The sequence below is a fragment of the Phyllostomus hastatus genome, unplaced genomic scaffold (assembly GCF_019186645.2).
Source record: "Phyllostomus hastatus isolate PE091 unplaced genomic scaffold, TTU_PhHast_1.1 phas_contig_210, whole genome shotgun sequence".
Lineage (NCBI taxonomy): Eukaryota > Metazoa > Chordata > Mammalia > Chiroptera > Phyllostomidae > Phyllostomus > Phyllostomus hastatus.
In genome coordinates this window covers 16596829-16613637 of record NW_025333737.1, presented here as the reverse complement: position 1 = coordinate 16613637, position 16809 = coordinate 16596829, and the positions used below count along the sequence as shown (strand labels likewise).

At 37.6% G+C, this 16809-nt stretch overlaps 1 protein-coding gene across 1 annotated transcript in view; it reads right to left on the bottom strand.

The window, feature by feature from the left end:
• DHX40 (DEAH-box helicase 40) overlaps positions 1-15891 on the bottom strand; it is a 36267-nt gene extending 20376 nt beyond the window's left edge. Inside the window, exons 1-8 of the mRNA XM_045837125.1 lie at positions 15707-15891; positions 14713-14880; positions 13527-13672; positions 11930-12049; positions 11510-11737; positions 11234-11300; positions 10157-10288; positions 614-713 (exon numbers count right to left, since the gene is read on the bottom strand). Coding sequence (XP_045693081.1) covers positions 614-713; positions 10157-10288; positions 11234-11300; positions 11510-11737; positions 11930-12049; positions 13527-13672; positions 14713-14880; positions 15707-15818 — 1073 coding nt within the window. The 5' untranslated portion in view covers positions 15819-15891. The remainder of the gene's footprint in view (positions 1-613; positions 714-10156; positions 10289-11233; positions 11301-11509; positions 11738-11929; positions 12050-13526; positions 13673-14712; positions 14881-15706) is intronic.
• Positions 15892-16809: the final 918 nt, after the last annotated feature.

Genomic DNA, 16809 nt, shown 5'->3' with positions numbered 1-16809 from the left:
AAAATACATTGGGCAAAAGATAATATTCAAAAGGAACATGTTTCAACAGGGCTGAAAGGACTTCATTCACATTAACCATGAGTCTAGACTTACTTGCCAGTGTTTCTCTACTATATCTACCTCAAAATTTCATGGCATCATTGATTACATTAAATAAGAGACCTGCATTAGAGTTCATTTCATAAAAAGGTGAAAAGTGAGAAACAGTGTCTCCAGACAAACACTTGGATGTACGCAGCTTACTCTACCAGCTGAAGCTGCCAGGTGAGAAAGGAAGAGATCACTACAGATATACGCTGGTAATGGGAGTACAGAAAAACAGACCTGGCTTCCTATTTAGTGACACTCATGAAGTACTATGCATAATCTTAATTTGGGAAGAGAAAAGCTACAAGTTGCCAAGTACAAGTAGTTAAAAAGTGGGATCAGGAATATTACGTACACTTCCTACTCTGTTTCCTATTCATTGCAATCTATAACAACAAAAATGATAGGCGATTACAAGTTAAGCAGGAAAGAAAGGAATTAGCAGAGGGCACAATGAAGCAAACTCAATGTTTAATGATTAGCTAAGTGGTTTTCTTGGCTTTAAAATAAATTTTAAAAGTTGTACCTGATTCCATCTATTGTCAAAGATGTGGCAGAAATATTAGTAGATATGACACATTTTCTAATTCCAGGTGGAGGTGGCAAAAATATTCTCCTCTGTTGATCTATAATACATGTTAAAAGAAAATACTAATTTATAATATGCATTTGTCAAACTCAAGTTTTGAGAAACTAATTTCTTTCCATTAAAAGTTGTCTTTTCTTCACCTCTTTATCTTGAATTCAAAATATAATAGCAAAACTATTTTTTCCTCACCTTTTACTGTTGAAACTTCAAGATACATGGAAACACAGATTATTATTGCTAAAATAAACCCTACAGTAGACTCCTATTGTAGGTCATCTCTCCCTTTGAGAAGATTTTAAAACTGTGGACCTCTTTTGCATTAAAAGACACATATGCACACAAACAAAATATTTCAAGCAATTCCCATCTGTGGACTACAGATTAAGGACCTCTCCCTGCCTTAAAGATTAATCAGGTCAGTGGTTCTTACTTTTTGGGTATCTGCCCAACTCATGACTACCTGTCTAAACAAGTAACCCCACACTCATTTCCGCTACCCACACATTTGGCAGGGCGGGCCCCAGCAGCAACGCTTGGAGTATGATACCTTGCTCCTCTGGTCATACTTTACTGTACCAAAGATAAATATCTCCCCCAAGACAGGCCAATTTGATTCTCTTGTGCATCTGGAAAAGGGTCCAAGAGATGCTCAATTTCATTAGGCCACTCTCTTGCAAAGAGGAAAAAGAAACTTGTGAACCACAGTAAAATGACTAATATAAATGAAGGAGAGAAAACTAGTCTAAAGAAAGAAAAAGATGAAGCAGCCACGAGAGTTGAGAGTATTTCTGGACTCCTGACATGTCCCAAGTCTCTTAAGGCCTGGGTGCAGATTAAGTAGAAAGATAGGTTTGGCCAAACTCCCCCTCTCCTGCCAGGTTATGCAGAGAACTGGGCAAGACAGCTGAGAATTTCTGCAAGGAAATAACTTCACTATGGACAAAAAGAGTTAGGTGTAGGCTAATAAAGGACTAGTCTCAATGCATTTTGAAAATTGTTGACTTAGGAATAGTAGAGTGGGTTGACAAACCAGAAGTAACCATCAGAAAGATGTTTAAAACTGAGATCAGAAATGGTGGTAATGACAAAGTCCAGGATGTAAGCTTTTGAATGTGTGGCTGAAGCAGGATGAAGATAAAGATCACTAAAGCTAAAGAGGTCAAAGAACTTCCAACAAGGGATCTGGGTGGATCATCTATTTCAATGACCTCAAAAAACTAGGAGTAATCATTCCAGGGAGTACATGGATATGAAAAGTAATTATTAGCATTCCTATACATATTTTTCATAAGTCTTTAAAACTTTTTATTTTATATGTGTTTACTACTGTATCATACATATTAGAACAACATATATACATATACACATACGTATATATATGTAAGTCTTTTTTTAACATTTTGTTGCTGTTGTTTTTTAAAAGAAAGCCCTGAGTGGTGTGGCTCAGTGGGTTAGTTGGGCATCATCCTGTAAACCGAAAGGCTGCTGGTTCAATTTCTGGTCAGGGCACACGCCTGGGTTGCAGGCCAGGTTCCCAGTTGGGGTGTGCAAGAAGCAACCGATTGATGTTTCTCTCCTTCTCTTTCTCTGTCCCTTCTCCTCTCTCTAAAAATATATAGATAAAACCTTTAAAAGAAAGAAAGAATGAAAGAAAGAAAAACATTTTATATGCCTGGCTGCATTTGATTTCCACAAGAAATGCTCTGATTTGCATAGAAAGTTCACTTTTTCTGCTTGAGCAACCTCCAGTTTCTCTTTCAGCAGCCAAGAAAATCTTAATAAAACCTGCTTTCTGATAAAGTACAAAGGTTGTTTTCTAACAAAATCTTAGCAAGATCCATGTATTCCCAACATATAAAACAGACGAAAGCTAGACTATTATGAGAAAGAAACGAGTGGCACGGACAAGCACAGTGTTAAGCTCGTGGAACTAGGCCAACGATCTCACTTTATAGATGAGGAAACTAAAGCCCAGGGATCGAGTGGCTTCACCACACAGACAGGCCGATTTAAAACCAAGCTGAAGCCCCGGCCAGGTAGCTCAGCCAGTTAGAGCATCATCCCCATACACCAAGGCTGCATGCAGGTCTGATCCCCAATCAGGGCACATACAAGGAGCAACCAACAAATGCATAAATAAGTGAAACAACAAATCGATGTTTCTCTTTCTCCCTCTCAAATCAATAAATAAAAAAATAAAATCAAGTTGAATGATGTTGCTATTCTTCCACATCATTCCAAAATTAATTTCAAAAGTAAAAAAGTGCTAGAAAGGCAGAGTTTTAAAAATACCTGTAGAGAAGTTTTAATATAACTACTAAAATAATTCCCAAAAGACCTATTGAAAAATCTAATGAAAAACGTTAAGTGTTAAAAATTACTTTTTTGATAGTTCTTAGATTTAGGTAGCATGTATCTTCCAGATGATTCACAGGAATTATCATACTACTTTGTAGTTCAAATTATGTTTATACATTTATTGCCTATTTATTCTACTACAATGTAGCTCTGATGGAGTAAGAACATTCTCTTTATATACAAGACATATCCCCAGAACCTAGAACAATGCCTCGACCATAGGAAGTGCTCAGTACAGTTGAATGAATTCATAAATAAAAAATGAATTATATACATAATTAATTAAGATCCTTCTATTTTGAAATTTCATGTTACCCTAAACTTTTACCTATGTTAGAAATGTCCTTTCTAAACATATTTATCTAAAATCAAATCTATTTTTCAATCAACCTATTTCTAAAAGTACCAATCACCAAAATTTAAGTGTCTTTACCATTTTGTTTACTATAATCAATGAAAAAGTGCTGAAACTGGGGTTTTGACAGGACTCATATTTGTTTCACATTTACATTTCATCCAAACACTTTAACACCATATTCCACAAGCATAATCAAATGCCAGTCTGTCTGTTTATAAGGGTTTGGAAAAACGTTAAATACATATATCTTAAAGCACGTTCTCATTCTCCATGAAGGAAAGGGGAGAGAGTGAATACTTTCATTAAGATGTAGTAATTCTCCTGATTATTTCCATTTCCTGGTTTTTCTACTTAAGAAAGATTCTGATATTCCTTATCCCATCTATCTCAGCACCTAATAAGATACTTGAATGTTATTAACTGGATGAGGGGGCAGACTAACAAAGAGGCAGAGGCAGAAAGATGTTCCAAAGTCTACCAAGAAATAAGAATATTGAGGGGAAAATATTCAACTATCTTAGAGGAGTAATGCTGCTAAGATACATATGAATATGACATATTATATGTTAAGGCCAACTGATACTTTCTCATAGAATTTCTTGTCCCAAATTAACCCCGAAACATCCCAAAGCAGAAATACATCTTAGAGAGACAGAGTAAAAGGAACATAAAGCAATAAACAGAAACTGTCAATCAAAAAAGAAAAATGAACGAGGATTCTAGAACAGAATGAAGAATTAAAACTGTTCAACTCCAGCTCTACCCCTGCCCCAGATGTCATTTTTGGGTGAATTAAAAATGCCTTGAGAATTCTCACTAACACAGCTGAAAATTAAATTCTTGACACAGAAAAGGTTTGAGAGAATCCCTACATGCAGTTGAAAGAGAGAAAGTAACTAAAAAGTAGCTAAAGAAATATGGAAGATAGACAATCCAACATAAGAATAATTGGTATCCCTGATGTAGAGAAACCAATAAAGTTATATTCAAACATATAACACAAAAAAATGTCCCTGAAATAAAGAATTGAATTTGCAGACCAATAGGGCACATCAGAAAAGATCACCTGTTTGTGGTTGTGGTCACATGGATAAGTACATTTGTCCAATTCCATTAACTATAATACTTAAAGCAGGCACAGTTTATTGTGTGTAAATTATACCTCAATAAAACTGATTTTTAAAAATTAGTAGTTCAATTCCAGGAAATTTTAATATAAAACAGTCAACACCAAAAATAAAAAAGAAAAAAAAAAGAAATATATCCTAGAACTATTGAACTTTAAGGGTAAAAACAGAAATTTTCAGGCAATCAGACAGAAAAAGCAAATCACTTACAAGGAGGGGGTAAAAAGCCAGGCTGGCCTCAGACTCCTCCGCAGCAACACTCAATGCCAGAAGACAACTGGACAACGTCTACCAAGTTCTAAGAAAAAGAAAGTGTGACCCAAGAACATAAAACCCAGCCAAGATGTAGTTCAAGTATAAAGGCAAAAGCCAGACATTCTGAAACATAAAAGAGCAACAGAAAATAACACTCAAAAGCACTTCTATTAAAAAAAAGTTAACCAAATCCAACCAATCTAAAATTAACCAAAAATAATGTAGAAATGGAAAACCATGGTTAAAAAAAATTGACGGTAAACACTAAATACATCTGAATCATGTAAAAATAACTAACAAAAATTAGAAGCAGAGGATATGAGCAAAAAAGTACTTAAATCCTCATCGGATAAGATCTCCAGTCAAATATGGTCTAAAAGAAGATATTAATATTTTTCATCTTTTTACACTTTAAAGCAATCTTTTATAAAATATTCTCTCATGTGATAAAGGTTTACTTAAAGTTTAACAATTCCTTCAAGTAAATTCAAGTAAAATTATACACCTTTCTGAAAAGCAAGTGCCCTGGCTGGGTGGCTCAGTGGGTTAGAGCATCATCTCAAGAGGCCAAGGGTGTGGATTTCATCCCTGGTCAGGGCACATACAAAAATCAAACAATGAATACCTAAGTAAGTGGAACAACAAATTGATGTTTCTCTCTCTCTCCCCCTTCCTCTCACTCTAAGGGAAATCAATAAATAAATAATTAAAAAGCAATGGTACAATCTCACTTTTAAAAAGCATTTCTATCAACCTACCTACCTATTTAGTTATCTTTCTACACGTTTACACAAGCAGACACACACACTCTTGAAAAATGGTTTTCCTAATATTAAAGATGGTTATTTCTGGATGGAGGAATTTGAGGTGATTTCTTTACTTTTACCTTTGTAATTCTGCATACTCTTGAATTCTCTGTGATAAAACTGTACAATTTTCCCTCAATTGAGTAATTTTTATTTAAAGAAAATTGGTGCAAATATGCTGAGACATTAACAGTGTGCTAATTCTGCAGAGCGGGAAATGGATTTTTTTGTATTTTTCTGTACTTTTAAAGATTTCTACAAAGGGCAAAAAAACCCATAAAAGAACACATATAACATAATTCCATTTTCTGTTTAAAAACCTAAACAATAAAAATATATTTAAATGTATAAAGAAAAGTCCAGAACAATATACCTCAAAAGACTGATAGTCATCAGTACTTAACCATGTGGTGGGACCTGAGTAAGTTTAATTATTTTCTTACTTTGACTTTTTTTTTAAAGTATGTATTTCTTTATAAGACCAAAAAAAAAAAAAAAGTCCCATTTGGGGAGGCTCTACATAGAGTCAAAGTTTTTATGTGAAGCTCACTAACCTTACCCCCCTACACCTTTAATCTTAACATTTAAAGAAACTATTGTAAACAAAGCACATTTTAGGTACCCACCATACTGAGGCAAAGTCTTTGGTTTATAGGAAGAAAGAAAACTATTTTGGGATTTATGCAATAATCTAAGTGAGCAGATTTTCCTCACTTCAAATGATGTGCACTAAATGAGATAAAACTCCGTTCCTTTTCTTCATGTATTCAGGAAACGCACACTATTTTATCACCTGCTACTGAGTAAACAACCAGCCATCAAATACAGATGCACCATGTGACCTCGGGAAGATCCCTTAGCCTCTCTATCTGTAAAATAAAGTTTAATTATGCAATATATATATATATATATATATATACACACATACACATATAACATGTGTGTATATATATGAGTACATGTGCATTCTTCTAGAGAAACAAGTCATGACTTCCATTGCCTTTTCAAAAGAATCTGAGGCCCTACCCTCCAAAAGAGGCTAAGAAGCACTGAATTAGACAATTACTTTTAGTGCTAAAATTGTCTAACTCCATACAAATATTTGTCACTTATGTAGACACAGGTATATTTCAGTTCCTAAATTTTTGTGGGGTTGTTTTCCCTAGATGCATGACAAACCTGAGGGACTGTAATACCTCAAACCAAAGAAGGAAGTCAGAAGAGCAAAAAGGTTTGAGAGCAGCAAGAAAAAGGTTCCAGACAGAGCATTTGATGAGACACTCCAAGAACGTCTGCAGAAAGTAAAAACTCTGGAACCTAGTCTAACAGATATTTAATCAGGACTTTTTCAACATACCGTACTTGCCTTCAAGAAGTTCAGTCTCTTAGGAGGAGACAACCATAGCACAAGGCAGAATGTGTGAAGTGCCATAAGAGGCACAGCAAAGCTGTGGTTCAAAGGAAGAAGAGATCAAAGCCAGTGGTGAGGAGGGAAATCAGGAAACATCTTTTATGGAGTTGGTGAAACACAGTAACAGGGTTTCAGCCAGTGAAAGGGGAGAATAAAAGAGAAAGGAGTTGTTCAAGTTAAGGAAATAGCCAACACAGTCACAAAAAATGATGTGGGAGGAAAAGAACAAAAAATACCACCAACACTTCTAGCTTGAGAGAACATCACAGAGGGTGGGGGAGGGGAGAGTTAGGCCCAGGGAGCAAGACCATGTAACCTAGGATGGAGAAAGGATATACAGCACCTCTTCATTTTGTGATAGGTGGGAATTTTTTTTATGCCAATTAAGGACATATTTTTAAATGTTTCTTGCCCTGGCTGGTGCAGCTCAGTAGGTTGAGCACGGGCCTGCAAACTAAAAGCTTGCTGGTTTGATTCCCAGTCAGGGCACATGCCTAGGTTGTAGGCCAGGTCCCCAGTGAGGGACTCATGAGAGGCAACCACACACAGTGATGTTTCTCTCCCTTTCCTTCTCCTTCCCTTCCCCTCTCTCTAAAATTAAATAAATAAAACCTTTAAAAAAAAAAAAAGATGTCTCTTTAAAACACTCAGCCACGCTCATGACTAGCCCGGAAATAAGCAACTATAAAATATCCACATCGTAATTTTTACCTAGTCAGTAAACCTAGACGTGGGCCATTTCTGAACCCCCTTCACTACACGCCACAAGCAGGAAACCCTTCTCTTCCCTTTCCACACTCCCAAGTGCAAGTTTTCTGTTCCTGAAGCATAATAGTAAAGAAAGGAAATAACACGATAATAGTGTCTCTCCCCACCACCACCCAAAGTAGCAATAATAAAGAAAATAAGTGCTGTACTATATTAAGCAGGCTTCAAAAAGCCTATAGTCCCAGGAACCTAACACTCTCCCTACTTCATCTAACTCCAACTCACCCATTACTCCGTGCCTCATCAGCTCCATCTGAATGCATTTTGCACTGTTATAAACTACTGTAATAAATACAATTACGCTCATAATGGATCACCGTAGCTTGCCCTTACAGTGCCTTTGGAACCAGAAAGGAAACTAAAGTAAACAAAACCCTGCGGTAACAGCTTTCCTCAGGCCCAGTCTCACACCTTCACCATTTACACATACAGTGGGAATTATAGCTGAACGCAGGCTGAAGTCATGCTAGAAGGATACTGAATGCCAAGATATTAAGCTGACACGTTAATTCAGCTGGTAATAAGGAATAGCTGAAGGTACCCCACGGGAGACTGACACAATCAGAGCCATGCTGCTGGAAGACTGCGCTTACCACCCACGTAGGATGGTACATGGAATCAGGGAAAACGGGTGAGCAGGCTCTGGTGCCAACCCAGGAAAGCAGACTGAGGATCCCAATTCTAACAGTGACAACAGAAAAAGAAAAAGAATGAATAACCTGAATAGGACAAGGGTAAAAAGAAAACCTGCAGGAGTTGCCACTCGTTTGCATCGAATTATCTGGATCAACAGTCCCCAATCTTTTTGGCACCAGAGACCACCAGTTTCCTGGAAGACAGAACGGTTCCGAGAGACAGATGGACAGGAGGCAGGGCTCAGGTGAGCTTGCTCACGGCCACGTTCCTAAAAGGCCACGGACCCTGGTGTAGATGATGTGATGCACAGACCAGAAAGCCCAGCGAGGAGATCCAGGAGGTCTAGAGCGCGGGAGTGGGTGTGACCCGGACAGCACTTTCAGGAATCATCCGCAGAGAAGTGACAGGTGAGTCCTAGAAGCCAACCTCACCAAAACAGAGAATTCTAAGAATTAAACCTTAGAAAACAGTCACATAGAGAAGGGCACAAAGGCTGGAGAGGGTGGGAAGGCAGAAGCCTTACGGAAAGACAGGACAGGAGAACCAGCTAATTAAAGAGTATCTCAAAAGAAAGCATTTCAAAGAGATTTATTATCACAAAATCAAAATACAGAATAGCCATGAGATGTGAGAAGTTACTAGCAACTTTTAACAGTATGAAAACTGGATTTCAGGATGTTAAAAAAGCAAGAACAGGTATAGAACATTATTTTTAATGTGGCAATAAGAAGAAGAGAATGAAATTTTTCACTTTATATGGAAAAAGTATAATTAGTTAATGGTTAATAATACAGCAACCATACTGTTTTTAATTACCTTATCACTTACAAAGTAAATCTTAAGAGTCATTACATCAAATCCCCAGAAAATAATAAGAACCTTAAACATCTAATAATGACCCTAAGAATTCCCTTTAAGATGTAAAAATCTAAAAATAGATTTCAATATTGAGAGCAAGGGCTTAATAGCATCACAAAAGAAATTTCCATAATAGTATGTGGTCTGTGGTTATTTAACAACACATAGTCCTGAACATTTTTTGTTACTATTAGAACCCCCTATTCAACAAAAGCAAAAAATACACATAAAAAATAAAAGCATGTAAATGCCTTTTACATTAAATGCAAATCCTATCAAACTCTAGACAGCTACAGTTAATTTCCCTTTAGATTTACAAATCAAATTCCTAATAAAATAGTTTTACACAAAAAACTCTTAATTTCATTTAACAGCATTTATCATGAACGAATCAGAATAGGAGTTTGCATTTGCTCTTTGAATTTACATTATTCTTGGAAAGTAGACTAATGTATGGATACTTAAAAAAATCCACCACGCCTAGTCTCAGATGTATCTGGGTATGTATGATTTCCAGAAACTGTGCGGCTGCAGCAAATCAGGTTTGAGTTGTGGCATTACTAGCAGGAAATCATAGTGCTTATTTCAAAAAATTACCAACAATATTTTTGTTCTGCTGGGAGAAGACACAGCTCACTTTTAACAACACTAAGGGGCATGTTGAAAAAGTAAATGTGAAAAGACGAGGGGAAAAAAATCTCTCAAGGGATGCTGGTTTTCCTAAGTTCTGTTTCACGGGGTGTTAGTTACAGGGTGTTAGTTACAGGGATGAGATCAGTTTGTGAAGGTCACTGACCTAAAAATAAACACTTAGGATCTGTGCACTCTTCTGTACATATGTGATTGTTCAATAAAATGTTTTTTTTTAACCAGTCAAATTTTCTATGGTAGTGAAGAAATTACCTGTTGTCATGGATCCATAACATGGCAATATTAACAACCCGTCTAGTGTGGTGTCTTGAACATCATAATCGTAATCCACAGACTCTGCCATCTGAAAAAGTAACTCACAACTTTTTTCGATTTCAAACTGACCTGAAACAAGGGGGGAAATAATGTCAGCAACTGAACAGCAAAATTAATTTTAAGAGTGAAAAAAAGGCCTTCTAAATCAAAATCAGTTTTGCAATAGTTATTTTAAAACTCCCATTTTGATCTAAAGGAGATGAAGACATAATTTGTACCAAATCTCAACAATAAAACAAAAAATAAAAGAAACACCAGTTTCTAAGGAATTTAAATCTCTAAAGGAATCAACATGTTTATAATATAATCTTTAAGCCTTTCATCTTGTTAACACGGTATTTTAAGAAGATCCAGTAAAGTTCATCCTTAACATAGGGAAGTCTAATCCAGGAGATACTGCATTTAGGTGTAATACTTAAGTAACCTCAAAAAGGCAGATTATTACAATATCTCACTTCTGACATCCTTACAAGACAGAGTAGGAAGTAAGCTATGAAATGACTCACTTCTGTTCATAGGATGCCGCTACTTGAAGAATCACATTAATCTAGGATGTAACTATTCTATTTTTGACCTGTAAAGAAGGCTCATCTATGAGACATGGATTCCACACCTTATGTACTGCTATCATAAGTACCATTCCACCACGCAAAGAAGAAAGGAGCTGGCAGAATGTCCCCTGCAATAATGGAATTAATCATTCTGATTCAGGACTAGTATGGTAACTCCTCTATGTAAGACAGACTAATAAAAACATGAATAATTTAGCATTTAATATCTTCCTATTAAAGGCCAGTGTGTTTTACATGTTTACTAATAACACTGGTGTTTTTAACGGCAATACAGAATTACCTTATATAAGATATAAAATCTAAAACTATTTAGATCATCATAAAAAGCTAGGGCAACATGAGTAGTACCCAGATTTCCCAAGAAAAAGAACACTTTATCGTGGTGTTACGTCCCTTCTCACCAACAGTATGCTCATTTTAAACCTGATACTGAAATGCTCACCAGTCAGAAAAACCAAGATGTCTCCAGCCATTTCATTCAAATGGATATCCATGGTCACTTTCACAATCTAAAGCAAGAAACACAAGCATAATATGCTAGTGGAAATTCAGACTCCCTCCCACCTCCCACTGTTCCACAGAAAAATTAAATTTGGTTCTCAAAATTCCTAGAACCTGTAAGGTCTGCCAATAATAGGAAACAAGTAAATTATCAAACTATTCAATCAACTAGAACTACAGATTTTAAAAAAAGACAAAAAAGGATGCCAAGTAATACCGCTTGAATATAGGCAGTATTTTCCCGATCTCGTGGGCCAATCAAATTGCAGAATTTTTCTCTGACCGGGTAAAGCCTTCCAGGTATATCAAATATTGGACAATTTCCAAAGAATGCAGAGAGCTTCGCTAATTCCATAGTTGCTGACATCACCACGACCTTTAAATGCTCCTTCCTGTTAGAAGACTTCTCTTGAAATAGCTTCTTCAATAAACCAAATAAGATGTCCTGAAAGAAAAGTAAATTTCTATTAAGTCACAAAAACACATAACCACCAACTCATTTTAAATATTTTACTTTCCTAACCAAAGAATTCCTTTTTCAATTGGTTAAACTGTAAGAGGAGGCAATTCTCTATGCACTAAAAAGCTACCCCAAAGTAAACTGTCTAATAAATAACCAATATATTAAAATACTCACTGTAGTTAGAGTTCTCTCGTGGGCTTCATCCAAAATAATGACACTGAACTTGGTAAGATTTGGATCTCCCAGAATATGTTTCAATAAACATCCATCAGTCATGTATTTGATTGCTGTTTCCTAATGTTCAAAACACAAAGTATATCAACACACACACGTATGTATGTACATATATGTATACAGTTTCACAGAAATTCACTCCTGCTTTGCAAACTAAATTTTCCCCCAAAATGTACACACATTAAGTGCTCAAACTAACCTAACTAAATAAAAGAGTACCTAAAATTGTCTAATAACAATGATGGCAAATTACAAAACTTATGATCTCTACAGAGACAGGTATGCAGCACGAAGGTGCGTGTTCTGGGATAAAGCAACAACAGCAACCAGTTAGGCAGATACAATGAAGTCAGAGAAAACTGCTGAGATAACACAATGATTTCGGGTGAACAAGTTGTGGGAAACAACAATGAAACAGGCTTCGTTTCCCTGTCTCAGCCACTACTTTAGGGGACTCAGGAGAAAAGGTAAAGGAAATGGTTAGGTGTGTAATTTCCTCCCAATTCCCTTCCTGCTCATTCTCCTATTAAAAAATTATTAGTGCCAGATAACTAGTATTAAAGCAAGATGAGAATAAGGTACAAAAGCTAGGAGTTAACAGTATGACATGCATAAAACAATGGAAGAGAATAAGAGAAAAATCCACAGCAGTGACTACTAGGATGGCAAAGACGGTATTTTGGAGAGTCATTCTGAACCACAATTCCATTCCCATTAGGGACCACATGTAGATCAGGGATTATTTTATATCTAGTATAGGATTAAGAAATCCTAAGCAAATGTAAACTACAACTATCAACTATTAAAAAGAAAACAATTTAAAACTTGTTGGTGCCATGAATATAGAAACTGCTCAATACAAAAGACTTTCTCAGACTTTGCTAATTAAGTTGTCAGTTTTCCATCGACTTCAAGAATATAAACATACGACATGGATGAACCTTAAAAACATGCTAAATGGAGTAAGCCAGACAGACACAAGGATGAAATATGGTACGAGACAGGCAAATGCAGAGAGACAGAAAGTCAAACAGCAGAAGGTGCCAGGGCTGGGGCAGGAGGGACGGGGAGTTACTGCATGAGAGACGCAGTCTCTGTCTGGGATGAAAACAGACTTTTGAGGGCGGACAGTGCTGATGGTAGCATACACTGTAAACCTTCTCAGTGCCAGTGAGTCGTACACCTAAAAGCAGTTAAAAGGGTGAATTTTATGTTATGTATATTTCACAATAAAAAGGGTTCTTTTTAAGAATACAAATGTAAGTTATGTGTAGGATCCTTGCAGCTAAAAAAAGAGAGAATCCTAAGAAAAATAAATGTAACTGTAACATAAACCAACTGAGAAGGCAGAAAACAGGTTAAACGCAGAGATTCCAGAGCTAAACCATTAACAATGGGCAACAAAAAAAAATTCTAATCTGAGGCTTTGTTTCGTTAAATATATTAATAGACTTTTGTAGGTATAATCTTTCAAAATTTTCTTTACTCTTTCCATAAGTTTAGAGTAATTACACAAATATTAACAAAACTTTTGTACCTTAGAGCTGCAATCATCGAAACGAACTTGGTATCCTACTTTGGACCCCAAAGTGCATTTCATTTCTTCAGCAACCCTCTGAGCAACCGATATGGCCGCTACTTTTCGTGGCTGAGTCACACCGATCATACCATGTTGTGAAAACCCTACCAAAACCAGAAGTAAAAGACACAAAAATGTCAACAGCTGCTTCCTATTAGAGCTAAATTACTTCTGCTCAATCAATACAAACTGTTCAAGTATTTCCAAAACTCTGCAAATTAACGACATACTACATTACATTTGTATCGTGAAAATTTAAGAATTAAAAGAATACACATTAATAACCGTTCAAAATGTGTGTATGTTAATATGGCTTGGTTTTTTAAAAATCCAATCTAAAAACTTGAAATAGTAACCCATAAATTTTTAATCTCTAGGAACCCATAAAATTCCACATACTTCCTACAATAGATTTACCTTGGTCACAGAAATTTAAATATTCCACCTGACATAGATTCTACAAGCATTTATTTTTTTACATTTTAAGTACCTTTGAAAAGGAGAAGCATCTTACACTTGATGGCAGTTTTCCTTTAATAGTATGTAAACAGTGGTATGTCTTAATCGACAGCATCTTAGGTTTGATGCATAAGAGTAAGTTAATATATAAGCTAAGAAATTTTTGCTATTTTTATATGAATATCCAATATAATTTTGTTCTATACCAACCTTATACTAGAAAGTTTTACAATAATGAAGTGACACTTTAAGGGTAATACATTAGCTGACTTGGTGTTAGCAGAGTCAGGGACTCTACTTACCTGATAATGCTCTGGAGAAAGAATCAATAAATACCAATGTCAGCAACAGATATTAATGTATCCCTTCCCCCCCAAATTATTTCAATACCCAATGGTTAATAGTCTACAGTAAGACAAACTTATCCTATAGCAGAGAATCAGTATCTCCCTATAATGCTATTTGGGATTATTATGGTAACTAAAAAGTAGAAAAGATGCCATCTCAACTAATTCTTGAATCTGAAATAAACCATGAAGAGGAAGGGAAGACGTAGGGAGTGTGTGCCAAGAGAAGAATTGGGGCTGTCAACAAAGGCTGGGCATTTGTGCAACAACGTAAGTCCTATTAGCCTTTAAGAGCATATTTTTTAGATACTCCTCATACTATCCCAGAATAAAATTACCTGCTTCATATAGATATTTTGGCAGTTGAGTTGTTTTACCACTTCCTGTATTTCCAGTAACAATAAGGAATGAATTGTCCCTCACAGCTTGAATAAGCTTTTTTCTTTGTTTTTGAATAGGAAAAGTTGGAGTAGTTCCTCCCTCCTGTGATGTGCATCCTTTCTCTTCTGTAAGGAGAAAAACGATTGTGCAATTAAAAGTTCTGTAAAGCTATCTCTGACTCAATTTCCCAGAACTGAACAGAGAGAGACAATAAAATTTTAGGGTTAGAAAAGATCAACCTATCACTTCTCAATTAAATCACCTAAGTCTAATTTATAAGTGAGGGTTTATAAGCCCAGAACAACTTTTTAGTGAAATCTAACAACTTCAACACTTGCTAATGCATGACTCAAAGTACTTGACAAAGTAAGCCTAGCACAAGGTGATATATATATAAACATACCTATGTAGAAGCACAAAACCCAATTTTATTAAACAAGAGACCGAAAACTGGAACACAGTAGAAACTCTCAGCTGAATTAAAAGCCACCTGTGTTTGCTTCTGATTCATGGTTCAACTTAGGTCCCTGTTCAGAGTGACATATCCCAGAAGGCCAAGTGGTGGGTAACCATGGAAACTGGCTCCTGGAAACTGGCTCCCTCTATACGGTACCCAAAGGCAGGCTGGCGGCCCGACGAGGGCGGGGGAGGGGGGAATAGATGGGTAGAGAACAAAGGCTTTATGAGCCTGTTTAACAGCAGAACACGTCTCGGCGCTGGGGTTCACTTTTTTGTCCCCCAGCAGGGTTTTCCCTCAACTTGGGTCTGGGACCGCCCCCCTCCAGACCAAAGTGGTCACCGGACACAAAGTTCGCCTCTGGCTTGGAGGGCGAGGACAACGCTGCGCCTCCTTCGCACTCTGCTCTGCCTGCCCAAGGCTGACTTTTATTGCCCCCACACACACCCCTGCCGGAACTCTCGCTGGCCTCCAAGGCACCCCGCGAACCGCACCTCTGTCAGCGATGGAAACCGCCGAAGGCCGCTCTTCCTGGGGCTCTCTGGACCGCTCTCCTTCCTCTTGTCGCCGTGGCGCCCTGCCCGCGACAGCGGGAAAGCGGGACATAGACTTGGCCCGCGGCGGAGGTGAGCACGTCCACCGATCCGGGGAGATGGGAGGGGAAAGGCAAAAAAGACGCGCCCTGATGACGTGCAGGTGTTTACTTCCGCGCGTGCGACTGAGAGCGAGCGGAGGGGCAGCTCTCGAATGACGCGTGGCCTGGCGGCCAGAAAGCTCCTCCCCTAGTGGCCAGGGCCACGAGTCAAGGGTTTCCCGCCTTTTGCCGGTGTGCGCTGCTCCTAGGGTGGCGAAGCCATCCCCGAGGGCCTTTTCCTGTGTCTCCTCTGGTGCGTAGAAGAGCCAAGCAACACTGCTTCTCAGCCACAGTGGTCACTGCACGCCTTTTTGCCTTCACATACCTAACGGGATATGACCCTTTGCCGGGAGCTGTAACCTTCCTAGAGTGCAGCTCTACACAATATATCGGAGCCCCACAATACACTGGCGCCTTGCTCATCCTGAAATAACCTGTTCGAGGCACCGAGCTGCAGAGCGTCTAATTTTGTTGTGTCCAAAACGTGGGCCCCCTACGCTATTTATTTCCTTCATTGGACCCTGCATTTTAATTTATTTACATGTTTATTGTCTTCCCCTTTCCCCCAGATAGACACCGAGGTGGGAACTTTAGAAAACCACGGTACACTCGGAGCCCAGCAAAGTCGTTGAAAGTGGATTGTCAATATTTGTTGGATTTGCTGGATGGAGGAATGAATGATTTGTTGGCAGAAAAATTAAGCTTTTTAAAATTTAATCTTTATTGTATTTTTTCATTACCATTTAGTCCCCTTGTACCCCTCCCCTCACAGCAATCACCACACTGTTGTCCATGTCCATGAGTCCTTTTTCGTTTTTGCTCAATCTCTCCATCCTTAACCTCCCCGCACCAACTGTCATCTGCTCTCCATCTATAGATGAGTCTGTCTCTGTTTTGCTTGCTAAGTTTGTTCATTAGATTCCACATATGAGTAAAATCATATGGTATTTGTCTCTCTCTGTT